Here is a 22,442-nt window from a genome sequence, read left to right on the forward strand (position 1 = left end):
AAATGTGACCTCCTTTTGTCTGGTGTGATTTTCTCTGTCATCTTCTGGGCCTAATACAATCACATTTCTTACCTTTTTTGCCTTGGATTGCACACCTGGGAGTAAGGGTGTCTTAGGGGGAGACTCCACTGAGGAAAGTGCCTTGGGAGGAGGGGCTGTGTCTGACCCTCCTCAGAAGCCTCAGCTCTGGCTGTGGAGTGTTTAGTGGTGTGGCAGTGTCCTGTCCCCTGGGGCCCCACACCCCAGAGGCAGCTGCCTGGCAAGAGCTCAGCCATGTCTGATAGGAAAGGTCCTGGAACCAGCAGAGGACAGTGCTGGGAATCCTGCAGAAGCACAGAGCCTGGAGGTGTGACAGCCCTGCAGAGATTCTCTTTTTTTTTGGTGCAGATTCTCTATATTGAGGTAAATGATGGTGTATATGATGAATCAGACTTACAGGCTTCTCATCCTGCTTTAATTAGAACTGCAGTGACAGAGCATGTAATAGTAGCATGAAAAGGCTGAAGTCCAGACTCCTGGAAAGTGTCCATACCTCAAGTTCCTCACTTTCGTTTCTCTCTCACTGCTTACAGACACAATTTCAGAGCTGCTGAGCACACACAGCTTGTGCTAGTCCAGAGGAGTGATGCAATAATCTCTAGAACTGAGTGACAATTTTCTTCCATCACATAATGAGAGGAGGAAAACTTGCTAAGGAGTGGTCTGTTACTTACCAAACCTTGTTGGCTTTTCACTTGACTGTAAACATTTTGAATTGTCAAAACTTCTTAACTGTTCCTGAAATTTAGACAACTTTCTCAGTGCTTGTATGTGACTACTGGCATTTTAAAAGGCATTTCATCCTTGCCCTGAAAAGCTTTATTAACTAGGCTAAATCTGAAAGACAATGTTGAGAGCCTAAATAAACTTGGTTTTGTTTTGCCTATCATTTGTCCTGAGCCTGGTATGATAGCCTGAATTTAGCCATGAAGTTTTACACGTGTAGAACCCTATTCTCTTTTATTGCTGAGCTATAAGAATTGTAGAATCAAAGATTCATAGAATAGCCTGGGTTGCAAGGGACTTTAAAGATCATCCTGTGGCACCCCCTGCTATGGGCAGGGAAATCTTCTGGTATCCCAGGTTGCTCCAAGCCCCATCCGACATGGCACTGGACACTTCCAGGGATGGGGCAGGCACAGCTACTCTGGGCAACATTTGCCAGGTCCTCACAAGGAAGAGTTTCTTCCCAGTAGCCCATCTAACCCTTCCTCTGGCAGTGGGAAGCCATTCCCCTTCTCCTGTCACTCCAGCCCTTTGTAAATAGTCTTTCTCCATCTTTTCTGTTGGCTCCTTCAGGTACTGGAAGGTGCAATTAGATCACCGTGAAGCTTCTCTTCTCCAGGCTGGACAATTCCAAGTCTCCAAGCTTCTTCTCCCAGCAGAGTGCTCCAGCCCTCTGATCACCCTGGTGCCTCTCAGGACTCTCTCCAACACCACCGTGTCCTCCTTGTGCTGGGACCCCAGCGCTGGCAGCAGCTCTGCAGGTGGAGTCTCACGAGAGCAGAGTATCCACCTGACTGTCCAAAAGCATCTTTCAGTGTTTGCATGATCTGTTCTTCCTATGCTTTTCCATTCCTTATGTATTTTCTGTATATTCCCCTACTTTACTTTCTCCCCTTCCCCTTCAAAATCCAAACCTTTGTGTGTCAAAGAAGCAAAACCAGGACAAAAGTTCCAGCAAGCCCAGACATTTTCTTTTAGTTTTGACTGCACTGTGCTAGTTCCTCTGCAGGGAGGGGCCAGTACATGCAGAAGACCAAGTAACTCCTGTGTAGTTTCCAAGATCAGAACTCTGATCACTGAATTATGTGCTCATGCTTCAGACAATGTCATTCTCAACTTGGCACATGGGAAGCTAATTATAAGAGACCAATGAAAGACACAGTTATTTGTAATTAAGCCTGGCAATATATCACAGTGGTACTGCCACAGCCAAGTGCTGCCACGAAGGAGGAAAAGGGGTCTCTTTCTTCAGGGAGAACTGCAATGTATCCATGATCTGCAGCAGAACATACAGCTCAAAAGAGCTGTGAAGGGAGGACCCCTGAGAAACAGGAAAAGGGCAACTTGTTTAATGTGATTCTTAGTTGGCCAAACCTAGATACTGTTTAAAAATCCTAGACAACAGTAAGTTCTGAATTTCTTTATTGACCTCCTCTCCTTTCCCTTTCTATGCCTGTGTCATTTTTGCACTTCACTACCAGGAGTAGAATGAACTTTCCTTTAAGGTTCCCTGTACATACTGGTTTTGACACGATCCTGCTTCTTGCTTTGCCCATAAACAGAGAGACCTGGGTACTTCTATCCCAGGGGGAAAAGCCATTTATTTTTTAAATGGAAAGTTACTTTATAAAAGACTCCAAGAGGGATGGAAAGACAGAAAGTAAAAACTCCTTTATTTATCAATTCATTCAAACTATTCTCGGGCAAACACAAGTGTGCAGAATGCCAAAATTAGGTATCCAGGGGTCTTTGAAAAGAGCCATTCCTATAAACCAGGTGGAATTTAGAATGTGGTCACACAAGGACACAAGATCCAGCTGATAATGGCTAATAAATGCTGCACTGAGCTGCAATAATTAGTCACAGAACATCTGCCCAGCTTGCTGCATGCAAAGAGAAATGAGTTCAGCTGATCCACTAGTGCAAGGTGAAACTATTAAAAAGTGGTTCAGGTGGACTCTTTTCACTTTGCTCACCAGCAGATGAGAATTTTTATGGAGTTCCAAGTGTTATTCCCAGCCTTGAGCTGGACCACTGGGTAAAGCTACATTTCTGCAGTGTCATTGTTTTTATTTTGTGGTCACCTAGATTAAAAGTAAACTTCTCCTATCCCCATTGCTTCAACCAACATGAGGCTTACATGGTCATGGTCTCTATCTCTATAAATAAATTCCTATTTCTTTACTTCCACATAGAAACTTTTGACTCAATGATCAATTCCAATCAAGTTTTGTAATAATGGATGTTCCAAGAATATTCAGCTGCTTCCAGCTCCAAGAAAATGCAATTGAATTCTGCCTGCACAGAATATTTCAGCCTGGTAAACTCCAGATAATACACACTGGAAAAGTGGTATTAAAATGATTTTATCTGTGGAAAACACCTTAATCAAAGTTTGCATCCTTCTAGACAGCAGAGAATCCAACCATGAAGAATGTGTGTCACTGAAGAATATGTGTCTTAGGGACCAGACTTGCCAAGTCCTCCTGCTTCCCAAGCTGCTCATTTCTGCTGTTTGTGTAGTACAGTCTCCTCTTGGTGACATTGAATCCAAGGATGAATAACCCTGATGGACAAAACCACAAGGTTAGAATAAGTCAGTTTTCACATTCCATATTTTAACACAGTTGCAAGGAGTGATAAGAAAGTGGGTGGCAAATGAGAGCTGCTCTTTGAAAGTACAGAGATGTTCTCTGGAAAAATCTGAGCCACAAGAGAATGCACATAAATATTCAGTGACAGAAAATTACCCTCTACCCAAAAAGCAAAAGTATTTCTGGTTTGAGAGAAACTTCTTTCCAAAACTGGACAAAGCTCAGAATATTTCCCAGAATTTGGAAGTTCCCTGGACTCTGCAGGGACTCTGGAAACCAAGAAGTTGATCAGTTGTGTTCCTGGTGGTTATACAAGAAAGGCTGCAGGAACAATGAATCAGTTACAGGCAAAATGTGAAAGTTTAAGAACTTTCAGTGCTTCAAATTGAACATCTGGGGCTCAGCAAAACAGTGTTTGGTTTCTTAGAGTGTGTTTGAGCAGCTCTTGTCAATATTGTGAGCACAATAATAAGTTTAATCAAACACATTGATGGCAGCTATATTGTACCATACCTGGATGTTGCTAGTAAAGTCCAGGGTAAGGAAGCAGGGTTTCCACACCTGGAAACAAAACTAATTATAACATTTCATTTAAAGAAAGGCTGTGATCTCAATGAAATGGTCTAAGATAAGAAGGGGAGGTACAGTGTTTTGGTTTTTTTCTCTAGCAAGGGTTTCCCATACACAAGAGGGTCAATTTAAGTTCTAGTTTAGCTTGATTCTGCCCAAGTTCTTGAACTCAGTCTGTCACACTGGAAACCAGTGCCCTAGATAAATTTGTTGTTGGCCATCATCAGCAAAAGCTGAATGTCTTTCTCTGTACTTTGCCAAGTAACAACAAAATGGTTTTAAAAGGCCTTAGTTTTTCTACATTGTAGGAAAAAAGAGTACATTTCAAAGGTTGGAAAACTTCCCTTCCCAGCATAAAAATAAAATGTAAAACTTACAAAATCCTCTCTGCCTGCTCTTACCCAACACTATGGAAACAGGCAGATTCTTCAGGGATCCTCAGCAACAAAGTAGTTGTTGCAATCAAAACTTTGGTTTACTTGGACCCTCTAAAAATCAGGTCATTTTGAAAGTCAAGCATCTAAACCCCTCTTCATAGCAGGTTATTTGAACACATTAACCATAACTTCAGTTTAAAAACTTCTAAAAACTTCTGTCCAGCAGAACCAGCCATTAGGGAGAGACCATAGCCCTGACACCTTGCTTCTGCTCTCCTGCTCAAAAAGAGACTTTTATCCCTTAAGTCACATACATATCCACTTTCATTTTCCTGTTTTCTCTATTTTTTTTGGCCATGTTTTTGCTCAGAGCTCCTCTTCTTGCATCAGCTGGGACATTGCATAATGAGGCAGTTGTTTGCTTAAAGCACTGTATTTCTATTGTTCTCTTGGAATAGTGGGGAGACAACTGGACTTTGGCTCTGCCATGAGAAACCAGAAGCTGCAGTGCTCATTTTGCAGCAGCCTGAAATAGATCCTTCTTCTGCCTGCTGCTCCTCCTGGCTTCCCTGTGCAATGCCAGCAGCAGCAGAGCTGTTGCAAACAGCCTGGGTGTAGGACCAGTTTCATGCAGCATTGCCAAATGTGCAGCTCCCAAAGCCTGCCCACTCCTTCCCTCCCAAGCTGGTGGCGTGTTTGCCATCCTCATGGCTTCTGCTGAGTGCTCCAGGTCAAATGGGGCTCCTCTGGAACGAGCACCTTGCTTTTACTTTCCTGGGGATGGGTGGTTGTTTTACCAGGAGAGCCCTGGGAAATCTAAAATGTCTTAAATTGTGGATTCATTGCCCCGTTTCTCCAGAACTGGAATGGGACATAAAGAAGCAATAAATAGGGGATTGGAAAACACTATCCACAGGGCCCAACCTGACATCCCTAACTCTGCATGAACCTGAGGATGTTTATCCAGCACTACTTCCTGCATTTGGAAAAGAGGTTTTGGCCATGAGACAACTCAAACTGAGAGCTCTGTGAGGAGCATTCCAATCCACTAAGGACTTCTGCTGACAGCAGTAATAAACTATCAAACCTTTGTTTTCCCAGTCCCTGATGTTTCCAGGACTCCTAAAGAGGGTACAGTGATGTGCACTGTTAAATATTGTTGTTCCTCATTTTGTTCTGATCCACATCAACAGAATAATCCAGGCGAGTCTTTTCACTTGCATCATGTGAAAAATCACTCCAGAGTTGAATGTGAAAATAAAAACAATCTGCTGGTCTTGGAAACAAGCTTTATGTCCTAGAAATCAGCAAACAAAATGTTTATATCATGGTTTTAAGCTGAAACTGCCCTTTTTGCTTTCCAAATTTTAATTGTATCTATTGTAGGATCTGCTTCATGTTCCACTGAAGTGCAGCCACTTCTCGGGTAGGTTTTGAAATCTGTTTGGTGGAAAAGATCACAACATGGATCAAAAAGAAACTGATCCTATAGTTTTGTTTTATAGAAATGAAAGGTAAGTTCTTAATTAGAAGATTGATAAGGAGCTTAAGTGATCTAGATTTTGTCCTCTGTTCTTTTTCATGCTTGTTGTGCCAGCTAAGCAAATAATCTCATTTCTTCCTTCCTCTTTTTTCTAAAAGAAGGAAGAATATTGGCTTCTTTAGCTGGATCTATGCTTTTGGACATCTTACTGCACCTAGCTTTCAGAAGCCTGACTTCTTATGGCTACATGAATATCTAAAATTGCTATTTACTAACAAAGACCTGAAAGTCTTTTGGATCTATGTGTAAAATAAATTCTGCATAAGATTTTTCTGTGATCTCAGAAATATTACTAAAGAACATGAGATGAAAACATCATAAAATGAAGGAGGTCAGGTTTAGAGGAAATATTGGGATGCAATTTTTGCTTGTGAGGGTAGTGGAGGGCTGGGATGGAATTCCAGAGAAGTTGTGGTTCCCACAGCCCTGGAAGTGTCTAAGGCCAGGCTGGATGGAGCTTGGGGCTGGGATAGTGGGAGGTGTCCCTGTCCATGACAGGGTCTAGCACTGGCTGGGATTTAAGGTTCCTTCCAGCCCAAACTATTCCACAATTCTGTGATTCTGTGTAAAACTGGGAAATTTAAGGCAGGCAACAATGACCTTGCGTGGAATTCAGCTAAAAAAAAATGAAAATAACACCCTGAAAAAAATATACAGCTATAAAAATCTCTTTTAAAATACTAAACATGTGAAGGAAAATGAAGTCATCATCCCTTTAAATGTATATAGAAGGGTTTTGGTCTTTTATCTCCCATCTGGGAAGGTGTTGGGTTTCCAGGGCCGTGCCAAGCTCTTGGCCGTGCTGCTGGATGCCCCTGGGCTGAGGGGACACTTGCTGGGTTATTTTTGGCCACATGAGTACATCACTCAATGCTGCCACTGTTTGCAGCTGTGACAAAGAGAGGGCTCTGTGTCATAAAATTCGAGTGGATGCATGGAGGAGGGGAGAGGGAAATGAGGAAGACACGACCCAGACCACGTTTTGCTTACAGCGTTAATTCCTTCTTTAATTAAATAGTTAAATAAGTCCAGTCTGTGGAGTAGACAGAACATTTAATTTCAGGCTTGTTGCATTTTTTTTCAATTTGTTTAAAGAAAACAAAAATCGATTTATCATCATCATTCCCCTGGATTTTGCTTGCCTCCCAGAGCACTGATCTGATCGATGTAACAGTAACTGCCCTTTCTAGTAATAGTGGGTCATGGCAGAAGAGATTCCCATGCTTTAGGGAGATTATTCAGAGAATACTGAGAAAATGTACTAAAATAGGAACGGCAGCTTGTTTGGGGTCAGTTTTTAATACAAGGAATTTCAGTGTAATAGTTCAAGAGGTGACGAGACTATGGACAAGAGCTTCACTGGAGGAAGATGTTGGAGAGTTATAAGAACAAACAAAAAATCAGATTTTTCTTAAGTTTTACGAATATCTAAAGAACAAATACAAACTTCCTTTATTTTTAGTGGGAATGGGTGCTCTTTGTTAAAATGCTGTGAAAGAGGAGGGAAACCTAGAGAAAATACAATTAGTCTTCAGATATTTGTAGTAAAACTATTGTCAAAATGAGAATTTACACGAGATTTTCAGTTTGGGGTGGTTTTTTTTTGTTGTTGTTTTTTGTTTTTGTTTTTGGTTTGGTTTTTTGGTTTTTTGGGTTTCTCTTTGCTAGGTAGGAGCCTCAAAATGCTTCAAATCAAAATTGAAACAGGAACCCCCCTCACCCCCTAATTGTGAAATTAGTTCTGGATCCCTTCATAAAGAAACCCTGGACAGACTTGGTTGGGTCCCTCTCAGTTGTGTTCACTTTGTGGAATTTAGTGATTTAGTATCATCCAGGAACACTTCCAAGGTCTTCAGGGCAACTGAGGATTTTTGTCCTTGAAGGTTAACGTTTGGAGTGGGTACAGTGTCAGTTCTGGCAGGAGGTTTGAGGTGGGATTTCACAAATCTTGGATAATTTCTGTTCCAAGTCTCCACTGTCAGTGTGGTTTGTAGAGCAGGGAATGTCTTCAGCCTCCTCTGAAAGGATTGATTTATACTTTTGCCTTTTCCTCCTTATTTTTGGGGATGAAATCAGCCAGGAGAGGGGAGCAAAAGCGTAAGTGGGTGCGGCAGCTGTGACACAGCAGCAGGGAGCTTCCTCTGGGACATTTCTGTACCAGGGTCCTAAAAAAGAGATGAGAAAGGGGAAGGAGGAATTCCGAATCACATGCACATCATGAAGCTGATTAAGCAGCTGAGGAAAATCAGCTTCTGGAGGCTTCTGCTCCTGTTGTGGGGGTGCTGGTGGAACTCTGAAAATTACCTTGTAAATGAGCCTCTGTTTTGGGGTAACCCCCTTATTCTGCCTCTGAAAGTAAAAGCTGAACTTATTGATAACTACAGGCCTGTTAATAGCTATAAATTACCAATCCAGCTCATTATTAAGCCTTGTTTGGCTGGAATTCCTTACCCTTCATTTCTATAAAACAAAACTATAGGATCAGTTTCTTTTTGATCCATGCTGTGATCTTTCCCACCAAACAGATTTCAAAACCTACCCCAGAAGTGGCTGCATTTCATAGCTGGATTTTAAAATTCATCATCTAGGTTTGTATGGCAGCCTGGCCTGGGTGACAGCACTACGGAAATAAAGTCATTATTTCCTAGAAGGTTTTTCCCATAAGGGAGATTCCTGCCGGTGCTGAAGCATCATCCTGCTCTTCTGGGTTTCTCCTAAAATCCTGCAGTAATGCTGCCACCTATGGAAGATTCCCCAGCCCCGACCTTTGCAATCTGCCTGACGCGTTTCCAGCTGTGAAAACAGGATCTGAGTTTGCTCCCCTGATCGGCTGATAAAACTTCCTATTTTCTATCGGATATTTAATCCTGACAAAGAGGCGCAAATTCGCTTCCTCCCAAATAAATTAGTTTTGAAATTGAAATTGCTTCTGGAAATTGGCCCTTAAGACAATGTTTTTGCTTGACAGCGGCAAGGTCAAGGTCCCAGTGCAAAATATCATTTTAAGTACTGTAAAAACACCACAAAGAGTTAGGCAGCATTTCCAGCTCCTTTTTTTATTATTTTTTAATGATACAGCTGAGGAAGGTTTCAAGAAAAATTCCTTCTTCAGGGATAAACTTTAGCTTGCTGAATGTATATAATATATTTTCTATTATGTACATGATGGGGAAGTTCATGTGGTATTGGGGCCTTTTCCCTTAAATTTGCATCGTTTTGGGTATCAAAATAGAAACCTGTCAGGAAATGTGCACATTAGGTCTGGGAAGAGGCCGCATTTTTGGAGTTAGGAGAAAGGGGAATGTGCTTGACCACTGCTGCAGGTTCTACAGTCAAAAACAGTCTCTTGGCATTAGCATCTGTTTTCCATCCTGGGACTTTCAAGGCAAAAGTCAAGACGCTTAAAATGTTCAAGAAATGTTGAAATAAATGTTTAGCAAATGCTGAAAATGTGTTTTTCTCTGCTTACCAGGTGCTGTGGAAACCAACCCCAAAGGCTTGAGGTAAAGTGTGGCTGTGTAGGCACTGAAAGCTGGATCTAATCCAGAAGGAAATCTGCTTTATGCAGAACTGCTCTGGAGTGCTGGGCACAGCTCTTCCCTTTCCTTCTGTATGGAGCATCCCTTCAAGCTGTGCTGCCATTTGTGCTGGGTGCGACAAAAGCCTGGTGTGGAGGAAGGATTTTTATACACCAGCCTCTGAAACCTGGTTTAGATTGAGGCCATCGTGTCTCAACAAATTTCACTGAGTCGGGCTGTAAAATTGGGCTCCTGCTCCAGTGACCTGCAGGGCGAGTTGCTATCCCAGAGAAACTGCCTGGTGGAAATGATCTCGTGCTTGAAACAGGCAGCTTGTCCAAAACAGCCAAATTCAAATTCATCAGAGAGGCTCTGATGGCTAACTCCCAAGACAGACAGTAATTTGTGTGTGGTTTGTTTGGGTTTTGGGGATTTTTCTAAGGCCAGCAGCTGTCCGAGTGTTCCCTTATCTTTCCAGGTGATGTCTGACTTGCAGGTGGTGGCACCAGGGTACTGTGACAAGGAGAAATCAGGCTTGAGGTTAAAATATATCCAGTTGGGTGAGGATTGACTTTTGTGGTGCTGCTTCTCTGACTCTGCTGCCACTGTTAAAGTAATTCCATTGTTATGGAGTCATTCTCCTGTGTGGGCCTGGGCCACGTGGTAGGAAGTGTTCCATCCTCTTGGAGAGCAGACAGTACTGATAATCCATCATTCCAAGCAGTAAAATAGTGGCAGAATACTGAGTTTCTGCTCTGAACATAAAGAGCAAGCAAACATTTCTATGAAGTGTCACTTGGGAAGCAAAATGTGTACCTGCACTGCTCAAAATGGTGAGTGACAAGACATTATGGGAATCAGTTTGACCTCAAGATGCTGTAAGGAAAAAGAAAAGTTTGGATGGGAAAGCTGTTGGATAGAATATGATCAGAAGAGAGAAGAGGAATCTGTGCTGGAATAACAGTACAAAAAAGGCCTTTTTTCAGGGTTACATGAATGGGAGGTGTTGTGCTCACTGAGTAAGTGTAGCTTTGTGCTGAGAACAGGTATTAATTTGTACTAATAATGGCTAAATAATCACATTTCATTAAATTGCATCAGTGGCACCCTGCTAGGGCTATTCAGCAGTGGAGTTGGAGCAAAGTTCCTCAAAAGAGAGCAGCTAACAGCTTTAGGTTGGATCCCTGTTCAAGACATTGGAATTGGCGTGTTGCTGTGCAGACCACAAGGTGGTGGCATTGCCCAGGTAAATGGTGCATGAAATATCATGATTTTAATATTTCTGTGTGTTTGAACTGCAGGTTTGTCTTTTGTGCCAGCATTATTATGGGAAAATAAATACCATTTTAAATATTTGACTCTGTTTCATAATTAATCAGGAATGTAAAATACTTTTTTGATGGTAGGGACTTATTTTCTCTTTCAGAACATTTCCTTCTGCTTTCTCCAATACTAAGCAATTTGAATGGCATTTACCTGTGCTACAAATTGACTGTGTGCAATTGTGCTCTGAAAGGCAGCTCTGGAAAGTGGGAGAGTAGGGCTGAGTTCTTTTCTTCCTGTATTATTTCAAGCAAGTGGCTTAAATTTCACAGACCCCTGTTTCTGATCTGTACATTGGGAATGTACCTCTCCTCCTCCTGTTCTTCATGTCACGTGCAGGTGCTGCCTCCCTCACTAGCACCCTCTCCTTTCTTGAGTATTTAAAGTGTAATCCTTGCAGAATCAAGAGGTACAGCCCCAAAACATCTCTCATTTGGTTGTTGCTCACAAATTTGCACAAATGAGTTGAGTGCTGGGGGCTCAGTGCTAGGAGCAGCTCGTGTTAAGGGGGCACTGAGCTCAATTCCTGGACCTGTGCACTTGAAACGTGAATAAGCCTCGACACTCCCACCTTAATAATATTTTAAAGATCTGAATTTTGTGTTTCTACCTGAATTTCCAGGCTTGGGCTGTAGGAAAGGGATGTGCTGCCCCTGTGGCCATGTTGGCAGTGTTCCCCATGTTTATGGTGCTACTAAGGGGGATCAATTGAGGCTCTTGGTTCAGCTACATTGCCTCCTCCTGCTGGTCCCTAATCCATCCTTTCCAAAATCTTTCCATGGCCTCTTTAAGGGCCTTTCCCCAGTGCTGTCAGAGCTGCCTTAGCAGCCTGTTTGCCATCACCTTTCAGCTCACCCCTTCCTCCTGCAGCATCTTTCAGTGCCTGAGGAGAAAGCTGCTTTCTCTTCAGAGAAACTCTTCAGACTTTGCAAAGTTTCAAAGAAGATTGGTGATCCTCTCCCTTTCCTTTTCTAGGAATTCTCTAGATCTGAAGGTGAGTTTTGTAGTAGGATATGAGGGAAATGCAGATCAAAATTCATCTGCTTTGTTCTGAAAAATCTTTAAACTTTATTATATGGATTAAATAATAGAACTGTGATTTTATATATTTTACATTTGACTTCTGTCAACGGAATGGATTTCTGCTTTTATACTAACTGCTCTTTTATTCTCAACCTACAGACATATCCTTTTTACTTCCTCTAGCCTGTATTTCTTGAGTTGCACAGAGATTCTGAACTCCTGGATATTTAGAGTTTCTGGGCCACGTTGCACAACACAAGAGAAATTTGCTCTGGTGCTGGGGGTTTTGCTGTGGCAAAGGACAAGGCTGAAGCGTGTTGTGGAGTCAGGGATCCAAGTGCAGCTTTGCTGTTGCTGAAACTCAGGGTGAAACTTCAGCAGCGCATCAGCTCCCTGATTCTCACCCGTTGTACTCATGAACAACAAATGTACCCAAGACCTGGGGACAGGAAATCAGTGCAGGTGTTAAAACACCTCAGATTAACAAATATTTAGTTCCTATCTTACCGAATAATTAGGCCAGGTGTAAAACAGGAGTTCTGCAAACTATTAAGGCTTGTAAATAATATTTCCTGTTTTACAAACAGCGTGGAAGTGGAAGCCTTCCAACCATTGAGAGAACATTTTATCCATAGCTGAAGTTTTACCTGTAGTAGCAAGCTAAACTTTATAATTTTATATTAGAGGTGTACATATGTTATACATGCATACCATGAATATTTAAGAGTGTTTAATGCAGGAAATTCAAGTTTTTAGATGATGCTGTTGACCCAAGTGAATGTCCTTTGTTCATTTAACCAATATTTGGTGGAAAGGTAGAAGTTGTTTTGTTCCCAGCCCACAAGGATGTTCCCTAAAACAGATGTTTGTGTTGTGGTACTTCTTCAATGTTGTTATTTTGCAGGTTATGTGGCAAATGTGCCAATAATTGAGCCCTGGGGATGTATTTGCATGTGTCCATGGATGACATTGTCCCAGGATTCAGGAGCTCCTGAAATCCAATCCCAGCAGCATTTACCTACAGCAGGGCTTGGTGTTCACTGAAATGGGGTTTGTCAATTTGGGTCTGACTAATGAGGAAACAACACATTTGACTCTTACTGGATTATATAATTTTATTGAAACTACAGTGGTCAACAAAACCAGGGAAAAAGAACCAAGAAATGAAAACCTAAGGGAAAATAGGAAGAATTTAACTGTGTCAGTTCTCGCAAAAACGATCTCCCAAACAGGACTAGTCACTGAAGAAAACGTCTTTCTTTTATTTTTATAGTTTGGAGAATAGAAGTGTTTCTTAATATGATTTATTAGTTAATACAAAGTATTTTGCCTGATTGGTAATGCTGCTTATCCTAGCTGATTAAAAAAAAAAAAAAGAAAGAAAGAAAAAAAAGAATAGCAGTGGAAATGGTAGAATGTGGTTTTTTGCTTTAAAATGCAGGTTGTAACCACTTGGCCAAATGTGCTTAAGCTGAATGCTAAGCAGGACTAATAATGCCCAGAAAAAATCTGCTTTCTTACTTATTTCATCCTGTGGTCTTATTTCTTCTCACTCTCGAGTTCTCTTTGGAGCTCTTTTCAAATTCCAATGAACAGCTTAGCACTGAGGAGCTCTGGATTCTTGGTTTGAGCCTTCACGTGCTGTTTGGACAAAGGATGATAATAAACGTAGGCATTTCTTCATTGGCTTCCCAACCTATGTTCTTGTTTGGAGCTTTGGCAGCTGAACATGTGAATAACAACAATTTCCTTATTAATTAGAAATATATATTAAGAATTGGGGCAGGTATGTGTGAAACACAAATTTCTTCCTTTCTGTTTTTTGGGGGGATTTTTTAAAAAATGAAACTATAATACATTTTCTCTGTGTTTTCTCACTGGAAACCAGTAAGACCATGTAATTCCTTAATGGCCACTGGTCCTAGGCTGGAGTAGGAAGTGGTGGCTGGCTGTGGCAGCTGGCAGGGAGCCAAAGCAAAGTTTGGAGCTGTTTAATACCTGCCAAGGCCTTTTATGGCCTGTAGGCTCTGTCACCATTAACATTATTCATATTCTGCACCAGGAAAACTCAGATGCCATAAAGAATCCTGTGGGATGGCTTTCCCCTCTGGAAATGTGCTGTGCTATTCTCCAGCCTGGGCTTCCCTGCCTGCTCACCTTGAAGTCAAAAAAGAGCAAATCTGGGCTCTGGGGATGCCTGTGCACAGCTCGGGACAAAATCCAATGTTGGGAGTTTTATCCTGGAGTGCAACCCATGAGCATCTCAAATTTTGTAGCTCAAATATTGTGGGATCTTGGGGCTCAAGCACTTTGAACACCGAGTGCTTTCTAGGTTTGAGGCAATGCCCAAATCCAGGGCTGTCCCTGCCCCTCTTTCCTTCTGTCCTGTGGGTACTTGGACTGCTCTGACCAAACAGGACTGCAGTGAAAGGGAAAGTCAATCAACATCAAGCCCTTTAGTTGTTTATTAATGATATTGTGTCATCCTAAGTATTCTGAGGTTGTGTTTTCTCCTCCTGGCTTCGCTGTCTGTGCCTCTGCCCCATCTTCATTCCCCTCATTGTTTCTTCTGAAGTTTGGCTTGTGAGCAGTGCAGTGAAGGAGCTTTATCTCACCTGGGTTAGACCTTGGGTACTAGGATAGTATTAAAGCACAAAGTCAGTTAAAATCATGATAATTTGGTGCTTTGGCCCCCAAAGTGAGATATCAGTGGAGGCAGAGGGCAGATTGAAAATCTTAAAGGTTTGTGACATGTCTTGAAGATATGTGACAGGCATTTGACCAAGCCAATTGCTCAATCCATCCACAGCAATGGCCACTGAACACTTTTGTGATGCTCACATGCCTCAGGATGATGCTGAGGACAAAAAATAACCTTGGCTGATTCCAAGTCCCCAGGACATCGGTGATAACAAAACAGATGAGCAAATTCAGGAGGTTTCAGAGCACCCTGAGCAGACACAGCTTTGTGGTCCACATGCATTCTTTGACCTTAGGGAAGGAAAACAACCTCTGTTGTTCACATTCAGAGCATCTGAAGGCTGGAATATGTTGAAGCATATAGCAAATAATTTCCTTTCTTCCATTCACAGTCTGCAGCAAGATCAGTCCTGGTAAGAACAAGCTCCAGCTTTCATTTGAAGATATTTCTGCAGCCATTTCTGTCTAGCAAGCAGATCTTTCTCTTGAAATTCAGAAACAGAATCATAATTATTTAGTAAAATGTATTATTTTTACTCACCTAACTGATGAAAAGGTAATGGTTTACAACCAGGCTGATCAAATTCTTTTAAGTATCAAAACTGTTTAGGTGTGAGAAACTTTAAAAGCATTGCTGTTTAGCCTGCTAAAATCAGTGATGAAAGAAATGGTTCAAATGGTAAACTGTAATTAAATAGTGCAGAAGGCCTAAAACTCTGGGAAGGTTTCTTACCTTCTGAAAGATAATATTTAGACTATCCTAGATTCCGATGACTTAAATTTTGAGCTTTTGGTTTTGGCATTTTTACTGGTTATGGGAAGCAAACATGGAAAGGTCTGACGAGAGGAGCTGGTGTCACATAAAATCAGCTTCCCTGCTTCTGATACAGGTGCAAATCTTCTCAGGATCAGAATCTGGCTGTGTAATTTGGCAGCTTTGGAAGTGCAATGTACTGAGGCAGAAATCCTCTTGGCTTTCTGGAGTGAGGTGTGTTAATAGTTCTGTTCCACCAAATAACCTGAAGTTTTTTTTGTTTAATGTGCTTCAAAGAAGAGCTGAGCTGTCTCGCCATGGTTTTAAAGCTCTAACTGTAGAATATTGGGCTTTTAAAAGCCTCTTTCTTGTACCTTATGGAAAGAATGTAGGAATAGATTAGATTTTTTGGGTGTATTTTATTTTAGCTTCTATTACCAGATGCTTTAAGAGAGGCACAGGACAATTTACAAGAGGCAAGTGTTATGATTTTTGACCATCCAAGTGATTTTCTTAATCCCAATGTGCCCCACTTTTTCTATTAATCAAGGGCAAAACTGGCAAATTTAGAATCAAACACAATTTCCATATTTCTGCTACAATACCAGTTTGCACCAAAGTAGTTTTATATCCCTGTCACTCAAGAGTATTCTAGTTTAAATATTAGGTTGTACTTAATGGAAGAACTACAGAAATCTGCAATTCTTATATTCTCAAATACTTTTTAAAAGAAGGGTTTTTGTCTAGCAAGTCGCTTAAGGTTTGCTGACTTTTGAGGTGGTCAAGTGTCCCTGTGGTATCTCTGAGAGTGACTATTCATGTAATTAAAGTGAGACACCTGTTTAGGGCAGAGCTGCATTCAGTTGAGTCAAGAAATCAAAATTAGGCCCTCACTGTGCAGATGTTTGAGCAGGATGTTAAGCGTCTCTGTGTTGTCAAGTAATTCATGTAAGACCACTTGAGTGACTATAGTAGGTTAAGTGCCACTATAATAATGTTTGCAATTCTGGGACCACTTTTATTTAGTTCATATGTTAATGAATTAATTGAATTCTGATCTTCAGTGTGTCTGCATTTATCCAGTTGCTTGTGGAGACTCTGTTTGACAGCTGGGGTTGGATCTTAAGCACACACCTGGAACTAAAAAGGCTGTGATAACCTAAACTCCTTCCTGGTGAATATTTCAGACAGTTTACATGCAAAGACATATTGAAAAGTTTATTTTGTTTGCTTTCCATAAAGTGCAAAATGAGGGAGAGGATCCCAGCACAAATATACACCCGCTTCAAGTATTTTTTCTGAGTGTGGTTGTTGCTTCAAGCCTCCATGTGGTTACAAAAACAAACTTCAGTGCTACGACTCCTCAAATCTGCATTGTAAAATAAAATGGAACATACACTCCCCATAGTAAAATATTATTTGCTAACGTGTTCCAAAACTATGCTAGGCAAAAGGCAGTAAAAGTATCTTTTAAAATAAAAAAAAAAAAAAACCACCAAAGTTGGATATAAAAATGTAGCAGATGTGGTTTTCTGTTCTAGTGAAAAGAAAAACACCTACTTATTGGGCTGAACAGGATACTCAGAAGTGGATCTGATGGTTACAATGTTTTCTCTCTTTTGGGACGGGTGAGGTGGGGAAGACGTTATTAAATGTTTACTTCTGCATTTGCAAGTTTGAAAGCGTTCCTTTGTTCGCTGCCTATAAATACGATCGGTGCAATCTCTGCAAGTGGCAGTTTGGGAGGGCTGATGAGTACGGAGACTGCCTCCAGTAAATAAATAGTGCCTCTATGGTGCCGGGGGAAGGGGGAGAGAAAGAGGCAGACACCAGGTAGGGTTCACAATTTTACAGCTATAAACCCAAGTTTCTGCTTATTTCCTGATGGCGTGGGGAGGCTGTGATGAGGATCTATTGTTTCATGCTTGGAGGTTCAACTTTTTCTAGCAATCAGATGGAGAGTTCTCTTCTGAGAAATGTGTTGATTGTATAAAGCTAGGTTTATAGCTGATTGTATAAAACTAGGTTTATAATAAATATGATGGAAAGCAACACTTTAGACCCTGTTTAGCAGTTTTCACAGTTAAGAACTCAAGCTGCTTTCAGGATTTAGTTGCACCCACCAGAACTACTTCAAATCTCCCCTGTTAAGAAGCATTTTTTCATTTTGTATGTTTTTCTTTTAGTTAAATGGAAAGTCTTGTAAGTTCTTGCATCAGTTGGAGCAGTTTTCTAGGCTGGTTCTGTAGGCAGTGCTCTGACTGCCCTCCTCACACTCCTCATTCCACAGCTTGGGACTCAGCCTGCTCCTGGTTTTTGTAGCCACATTTCTATCGCAAGCTGCAAGCTATCCCGTGCAAGTAAATATTTTGTTTATGCTTATATTCGGCACTTGAAAATTGTTTTCGGGGACTTCTTTGTTTGTTGAATACCGTTACTATATTGCCAAAAGTGCAGTTGGCATGTGCTTGAATGCATGACTCAGAACCTCAAGCTGTTACCAGCTTAATAAAACATTTCTAAAAGGCACATTTATTTTTCTGGTACAGGTGTACTCGAAAAATGAACCTTCCAGTGAGATTAGTGGATAAAGAAGGAAATATATTAGTTGTCCTTCTCCGTTCTGACATTCATAATTTTAACCTACAATTCGTTCCCTTGAGGCACCTGAAGGTTGGTGAATTCTCACAAATTAATAGGAACAAGAATTAAATATTTCCTTGTAAGTGTGTAATCTTTAGGCTTAGTTTAATTTTTTTTTTTTTTTTTTTGGCTGACATTCTCCTCTTAAACGTTAGAGGAAACAATAGTAGTTTAAGGTTATGCTTTTAAATGGGCTAAATATTATCTTCTATCCATCTTTCTTCCTGTGGGAGTAGCTGAGATGTGCCGAGGAGTGAAAGTTGACTCCGGTGTATGAAGCGACGCTGTTAAAAACCTGCTAACAAAGACGAGCATCTCTTTTTACCACGTCAAATCTGCCTCACCTATCATTTTGACCCCTGCATGTGGAAACGAGTGCGGCAATCTGGAGGGGAATAACTCTTCCTCCAGAAGGAAATGATCAGCGCTCACCGAACCAGTTGCTTTCCACCCTCTCCCCCCCTCCCTCCCCACGCTGTCTCTTTTAGTCCGAGGGAGAAAATCGCTTGAAGCGATTGTCAGAGCGAAACCCGCTGCCTGGAAAGCTGTGGGGATTGGGGGGGCCGGGAGGGACCCCGAGGCCGGGGGATGCGGGAAGAGCCCGGCCCGAGCCCGGGCAGCCGCGGGCTCGGAGCCGCTCCCGCATCCCTCGGCTCCGGAGCCCCTTCGCGAGCTGCGGCTCCCGTTTGTGTCTGTGACCGTACTGCTGTATTGACGGCACGGCAGATGCTCGGCTGGATCTCCCCTCGCTTTACCGGGCTCTGGAAGGTTCTTTTGGAGTTGTTTTCCCTGCCGGAGTTCCGCGGTGCCCTTTACCTGCCGGTGGATACGACTCCCCGAGCCGAACTGCAGAAACCTCTAAAGTGTAAATGCAGATTTATCGGCGGTCGCACGGGTATAAACATTGGTGTTTTGGTTTTTTTTGTTGGTCTTTTTTTTTGTTTATTTTTTTTTCCCCTGAGTGAATTTGCATCAGAAGAGTCTGAGCTTTTCGCTTGGTTTAAATACAGTTCGGGCTTGAAATGAGGAGTCAAGGTCAGCAGTCTGTAATTTCAGAAGTATTCAAGGATGATTCCTGCGTTCTTGCAGCCTATCTGAAAGGCGAGAAACTTGCTTGGGGGACCAACTTGTGTCCCCCAAAGCTCTTCCCCTGCCTGGAGCGTTGCAGCTCCCCCGCCATGGTGGGGAGGGGGCACCCCGCAGCCCCAGCTCCCGCGGGGCCAGGGGGGGACGATGCTCCTGCATCTGCGCCTCGAGTGCCAAATTCTGGTGGCAGCTGTTTGGGGCGAAGGGAGCGCTTCTCCCCTGACCTGTGTGGTGCCCTCTGACCCTCCCCGAATCCCTAAAAGCGGGGGTCCCCCGGGGCCACGGCACACGAGTCCCCTTTGTTCGCGGAGCTGGAGCCGCCGGCCGGGGCTGGACCCGACCTTGCGGGGATGGGCTCGGCTTTATCTCCGGGGGAGGTGGTCTCGGGCTCGCAGGGAGCGTTCTCGGTTATGAACGCATCGGCCAAGGCTGCAGCCAGAGGGAATTCCGCCCCCTCCCCTTCCGCCCCTGCCCAGCGCTTAGGAACAAACGTAGGAACGGTCGGAGCGGTATTGCCAGAAATTCTCTTGGTACAAAGAGAGGGCTTTTATTCGAGCAAATGTACCCACGCCTATTGCAAAGTGGTAAAAAAGCCGCACTATAATATGCCTTACCATCGCATATATATATTTACTGTAGTATACTTACTATATATTTATCTTACATGGTCTGTTTTTTCACTTTTTTTTTAGTATTTTTAAAAATATCTTGCCCTCTTTGGGCTTTTTAATACAGAGAAATTACATGTCAGAGATGCTAAGATCATATCTTGAAAGATTAGTCTCCACCCTCTAGCTCCGTCAAACTGCTGGTGCTTTTATCTAACGTTAAAATAACGCCAACCTCGCCTTTTGCTAACCTGGCAAAATCATTTCCTGCATATTTATCAATTGGAGAGGTGGGTTAGCATGGCAAATTTCCTCGAACAAAGATTGGATGAGATGTATTAGTTCATCCAATACCATGTCTGTCACTTATGTAGACAGAATAAATCTGAGTCCCGGTTTTGCCCTCAATCGTGCCTGAATTAAGGATACATTTTAATGAAAGTTTCATGGGAAGATTTAAATGTGAGGTTCTTTTTGGAGAGAACTGTATAAAACTACGTGAAAATAATCTAGCATTTCATAGGTGGCATTTTGTATCGCGGCTTAACGTGGATGGAAGGAGTTCCGATTTATTCGGAAATGGAAATTATAGTTCTATCCCAATAAAAACAAAAAACCCCAACAAAAACCCAAACAAACAAACAAACCCCTAAACCCCCAAAAACTCAAGCAGGTTAAAGAGAGGAGCTGCACATAAGTCAAGGAAATCCTTGAATCCTTGCACTGTGCCTTTAACTACCGAACATCTGATTCCCTCATCTGGCAGATGGTCTCTGAGCACAGATTTGCATTCATTGTCTTGAAATCTGTTTTCGCCTTGGTGTTATATAGGTTTCAGAGGCAGATCTATACACAGATCAGAATACAAAAGGGCCAGGAGGAAAATATCGCCAAGGCAGGGCAGATTAAAAAAATAAGCTAAAATAAATGCAGAATGGTCCCGAGTCACCGCGGGCCGGGCTGGGAAGTGCTCCGGTTTCCTTTAATGGGAAATGTTGCCTACATGGGATGTTATAAAAAGTTTTAAGGTGAGACCTGACAGCTCTCAGGGTGTAACTTTGGGGTCTGCTGGGTGCCTGGCAGTCTTGGGCTGGCTCTTGCCTTGCGGGCAGCCTCTGCCTGCACCCTCCCCCAGACCCATTTCTCTCCTTCTGAGCAATTTTTTATTTTAAATCCCGCGCCTGAAGCGAAGCGGCGGCTTTGGGAGGGCAGCGCGGTGGGATGGATGGAGATCGCTGCTTTTAGGGCGGTTCGGGGCTCTGGGGTCGGTGTGAGCCTGCCGGGACCCCACGATGAGCCCGAGCTCCGCTGTCCCGGGACGGGCTCGCTCGTCCCGCGCTGCTTTCAGCGCACTCGGCGCCGTGCGGGGCAGCAGCACCGCTCGGGGTGAGGCTGCCGGTCCCTGGCCATACCCCATCGCGATAAACCATCGCGATAAACCCGCTGTTCCCCCGCCTGGACTGCGGCCGGCGTGCTCCTACCAGTCCGGTCCCGCAGCTTTAGGGCAGTTTTGACATTCTGGGGCAGCGCCGCTCGGTGCGGGGCTGCCGGGCCATGGCGATAGCGCATCAATCGCGACAAACTCGCGACTGCCCTGCCTGCAGCTGTGCCAGGGCGGGCGGGCGCGCTGTTTCCATCCCGATCCCGCTGCTTTTGCGCAGTTTGTGCGGTCTGGGGCAGCGCCGCTCGGTGCGGGGCTGCCGGGCTATGCCCATGACCCATCCGCAGATCTCGATCGCGACATCCCCACCGCGACATCCCCACCGCGACATCCATCCATCCCCACCGCGACATCCATCCATCCCCACCGCGACATCCATCCATCCCCACCGCGACATCCATCCATCCCCACCGCGACAGCGCCGGCCGCGCTCCTTCCACCCCGGCCCCGCCGGAGTCGCTCGGGAGGGGTGGGGGGGGGCGGGGGCGGAGCGCGACCTGGCCAGACAACCAATCGTGTCGCGAGATGCAAATGAGAGCTCATTATGCGCGCGGAGCCCCGCCCCCGGCGCGCGCCCTGTAACCCATTCATGTCGCCGCGCGGGAACGGCCGGCGCTGCCCGCGCGGGTGGGACCGGCCGCTCCTCGCTCCGCTCTGCCTTTCTTCTGCGATTTACCCCACGGCTGGTTTGTTGTTTTTTTGTTGTTGTTGTTTTTATTTTTCCTTCCTTCCTTCTTCCTGGATTGGGCAGCGATCAATCCTTCTCCCCGTTGTCTGTTTGAGGAACAGGTGATCCTCAGCGCCGATCGGTTTCTGGATGCGGCTCCTTCGTCTGCGTGTGAAGGATGGTGATACCAAGGCGAGACTGAAGCAGGGTAACTTTTACTTGGCAAGAGGAAAAACTTTCTTCCCCTTTTGAAGGCGATAAAACCACGCAGCGTTAAAAAGCAGAAGAAGTTGGTTTTAAAGCTGAACTTCACTTTCGTGGGATTTGTGTGTCAGATTCAAAGGCTGCGCCGGTTTTTTTGTTTGTTTTTTTTTTCCTTCTCCCTTATCTCTCCCCAAAGGAAACTGTTGCTAGTTGGCATAGACTTTTTAAATGTTTGGAATTCAAGATACTTTAGGAAGAGGACCAATTCTGAAAGATAAATCTCTAGGTTCTGAGATGGATTCCGTCAGGTCCTGGGTCAGAAACGTTGGAGTTGTGGATGCAAACGTAGCAGCACAAAGGTAACTGTGACTAATTCTCTCCCACTTTACCCCTGCTTGTTATTTTTTTTTTTTTAAGCAAATCTTTTCATTATACCCTGTTGTTTGCATTTGATATTAAATGTATTTTTTTCCTCTCTGTCCCCATCCCGGTCTCCTCCAGTCAGCGAAAAGTGAAGGCTGGGGCTAGAGCTAGGCAGCAGCGCTCCAAAACCGGAGAGCATCGCGAGTCCTAAAACCCAGTGCGGGGCTCAGATGACAGCGAGACGGGATCACCCTTTTCTTTTC

At 43.5% G+C, this 22,442-nt stretch overlaps 1 protein-coding gene across 1 annotated transcript in view; it reads left to right on the plus strand.

The window, feature by feature from the left end:
- The first annotated feature begins 21,554 nt into the window (after positions 1–21,554).
- EBF2 (EBF transcription factor 2) overlaps positions 21,555–22,442 on the plus strand; it is a 120,260-nt gene continuing 119,372 nt past the window's right edge. Inside the window, exons 1-2 of the mRNA XM_021546271.2 lie at positions 21,555–21,631; positions 21,735–22,175. Coding sequence (XP_021401946.1) covers positions 22,045–22,175 — 131 coding nt within the window. The 5' untranslated portion in view covers positions 21,555–21,631; positions 21,735–22,044. The remainder of the gene's footprint in view (positions 21,632–21,734; positions 22,176–22,442) is intronic.

Source organism: Lonchura striata, chromosome 32 (genome assembly GCF_046129695.1).
Source record: "Lonchura striata isolate bLonStr1 chromosome 32, bLonStr1.mat, whole genome shotgun sequence".
NCBI lineage: Eukaryota > Metazoa > Chordata > Aves > Passeriformes > Estrildidae > Lonchura > Lonchura striata.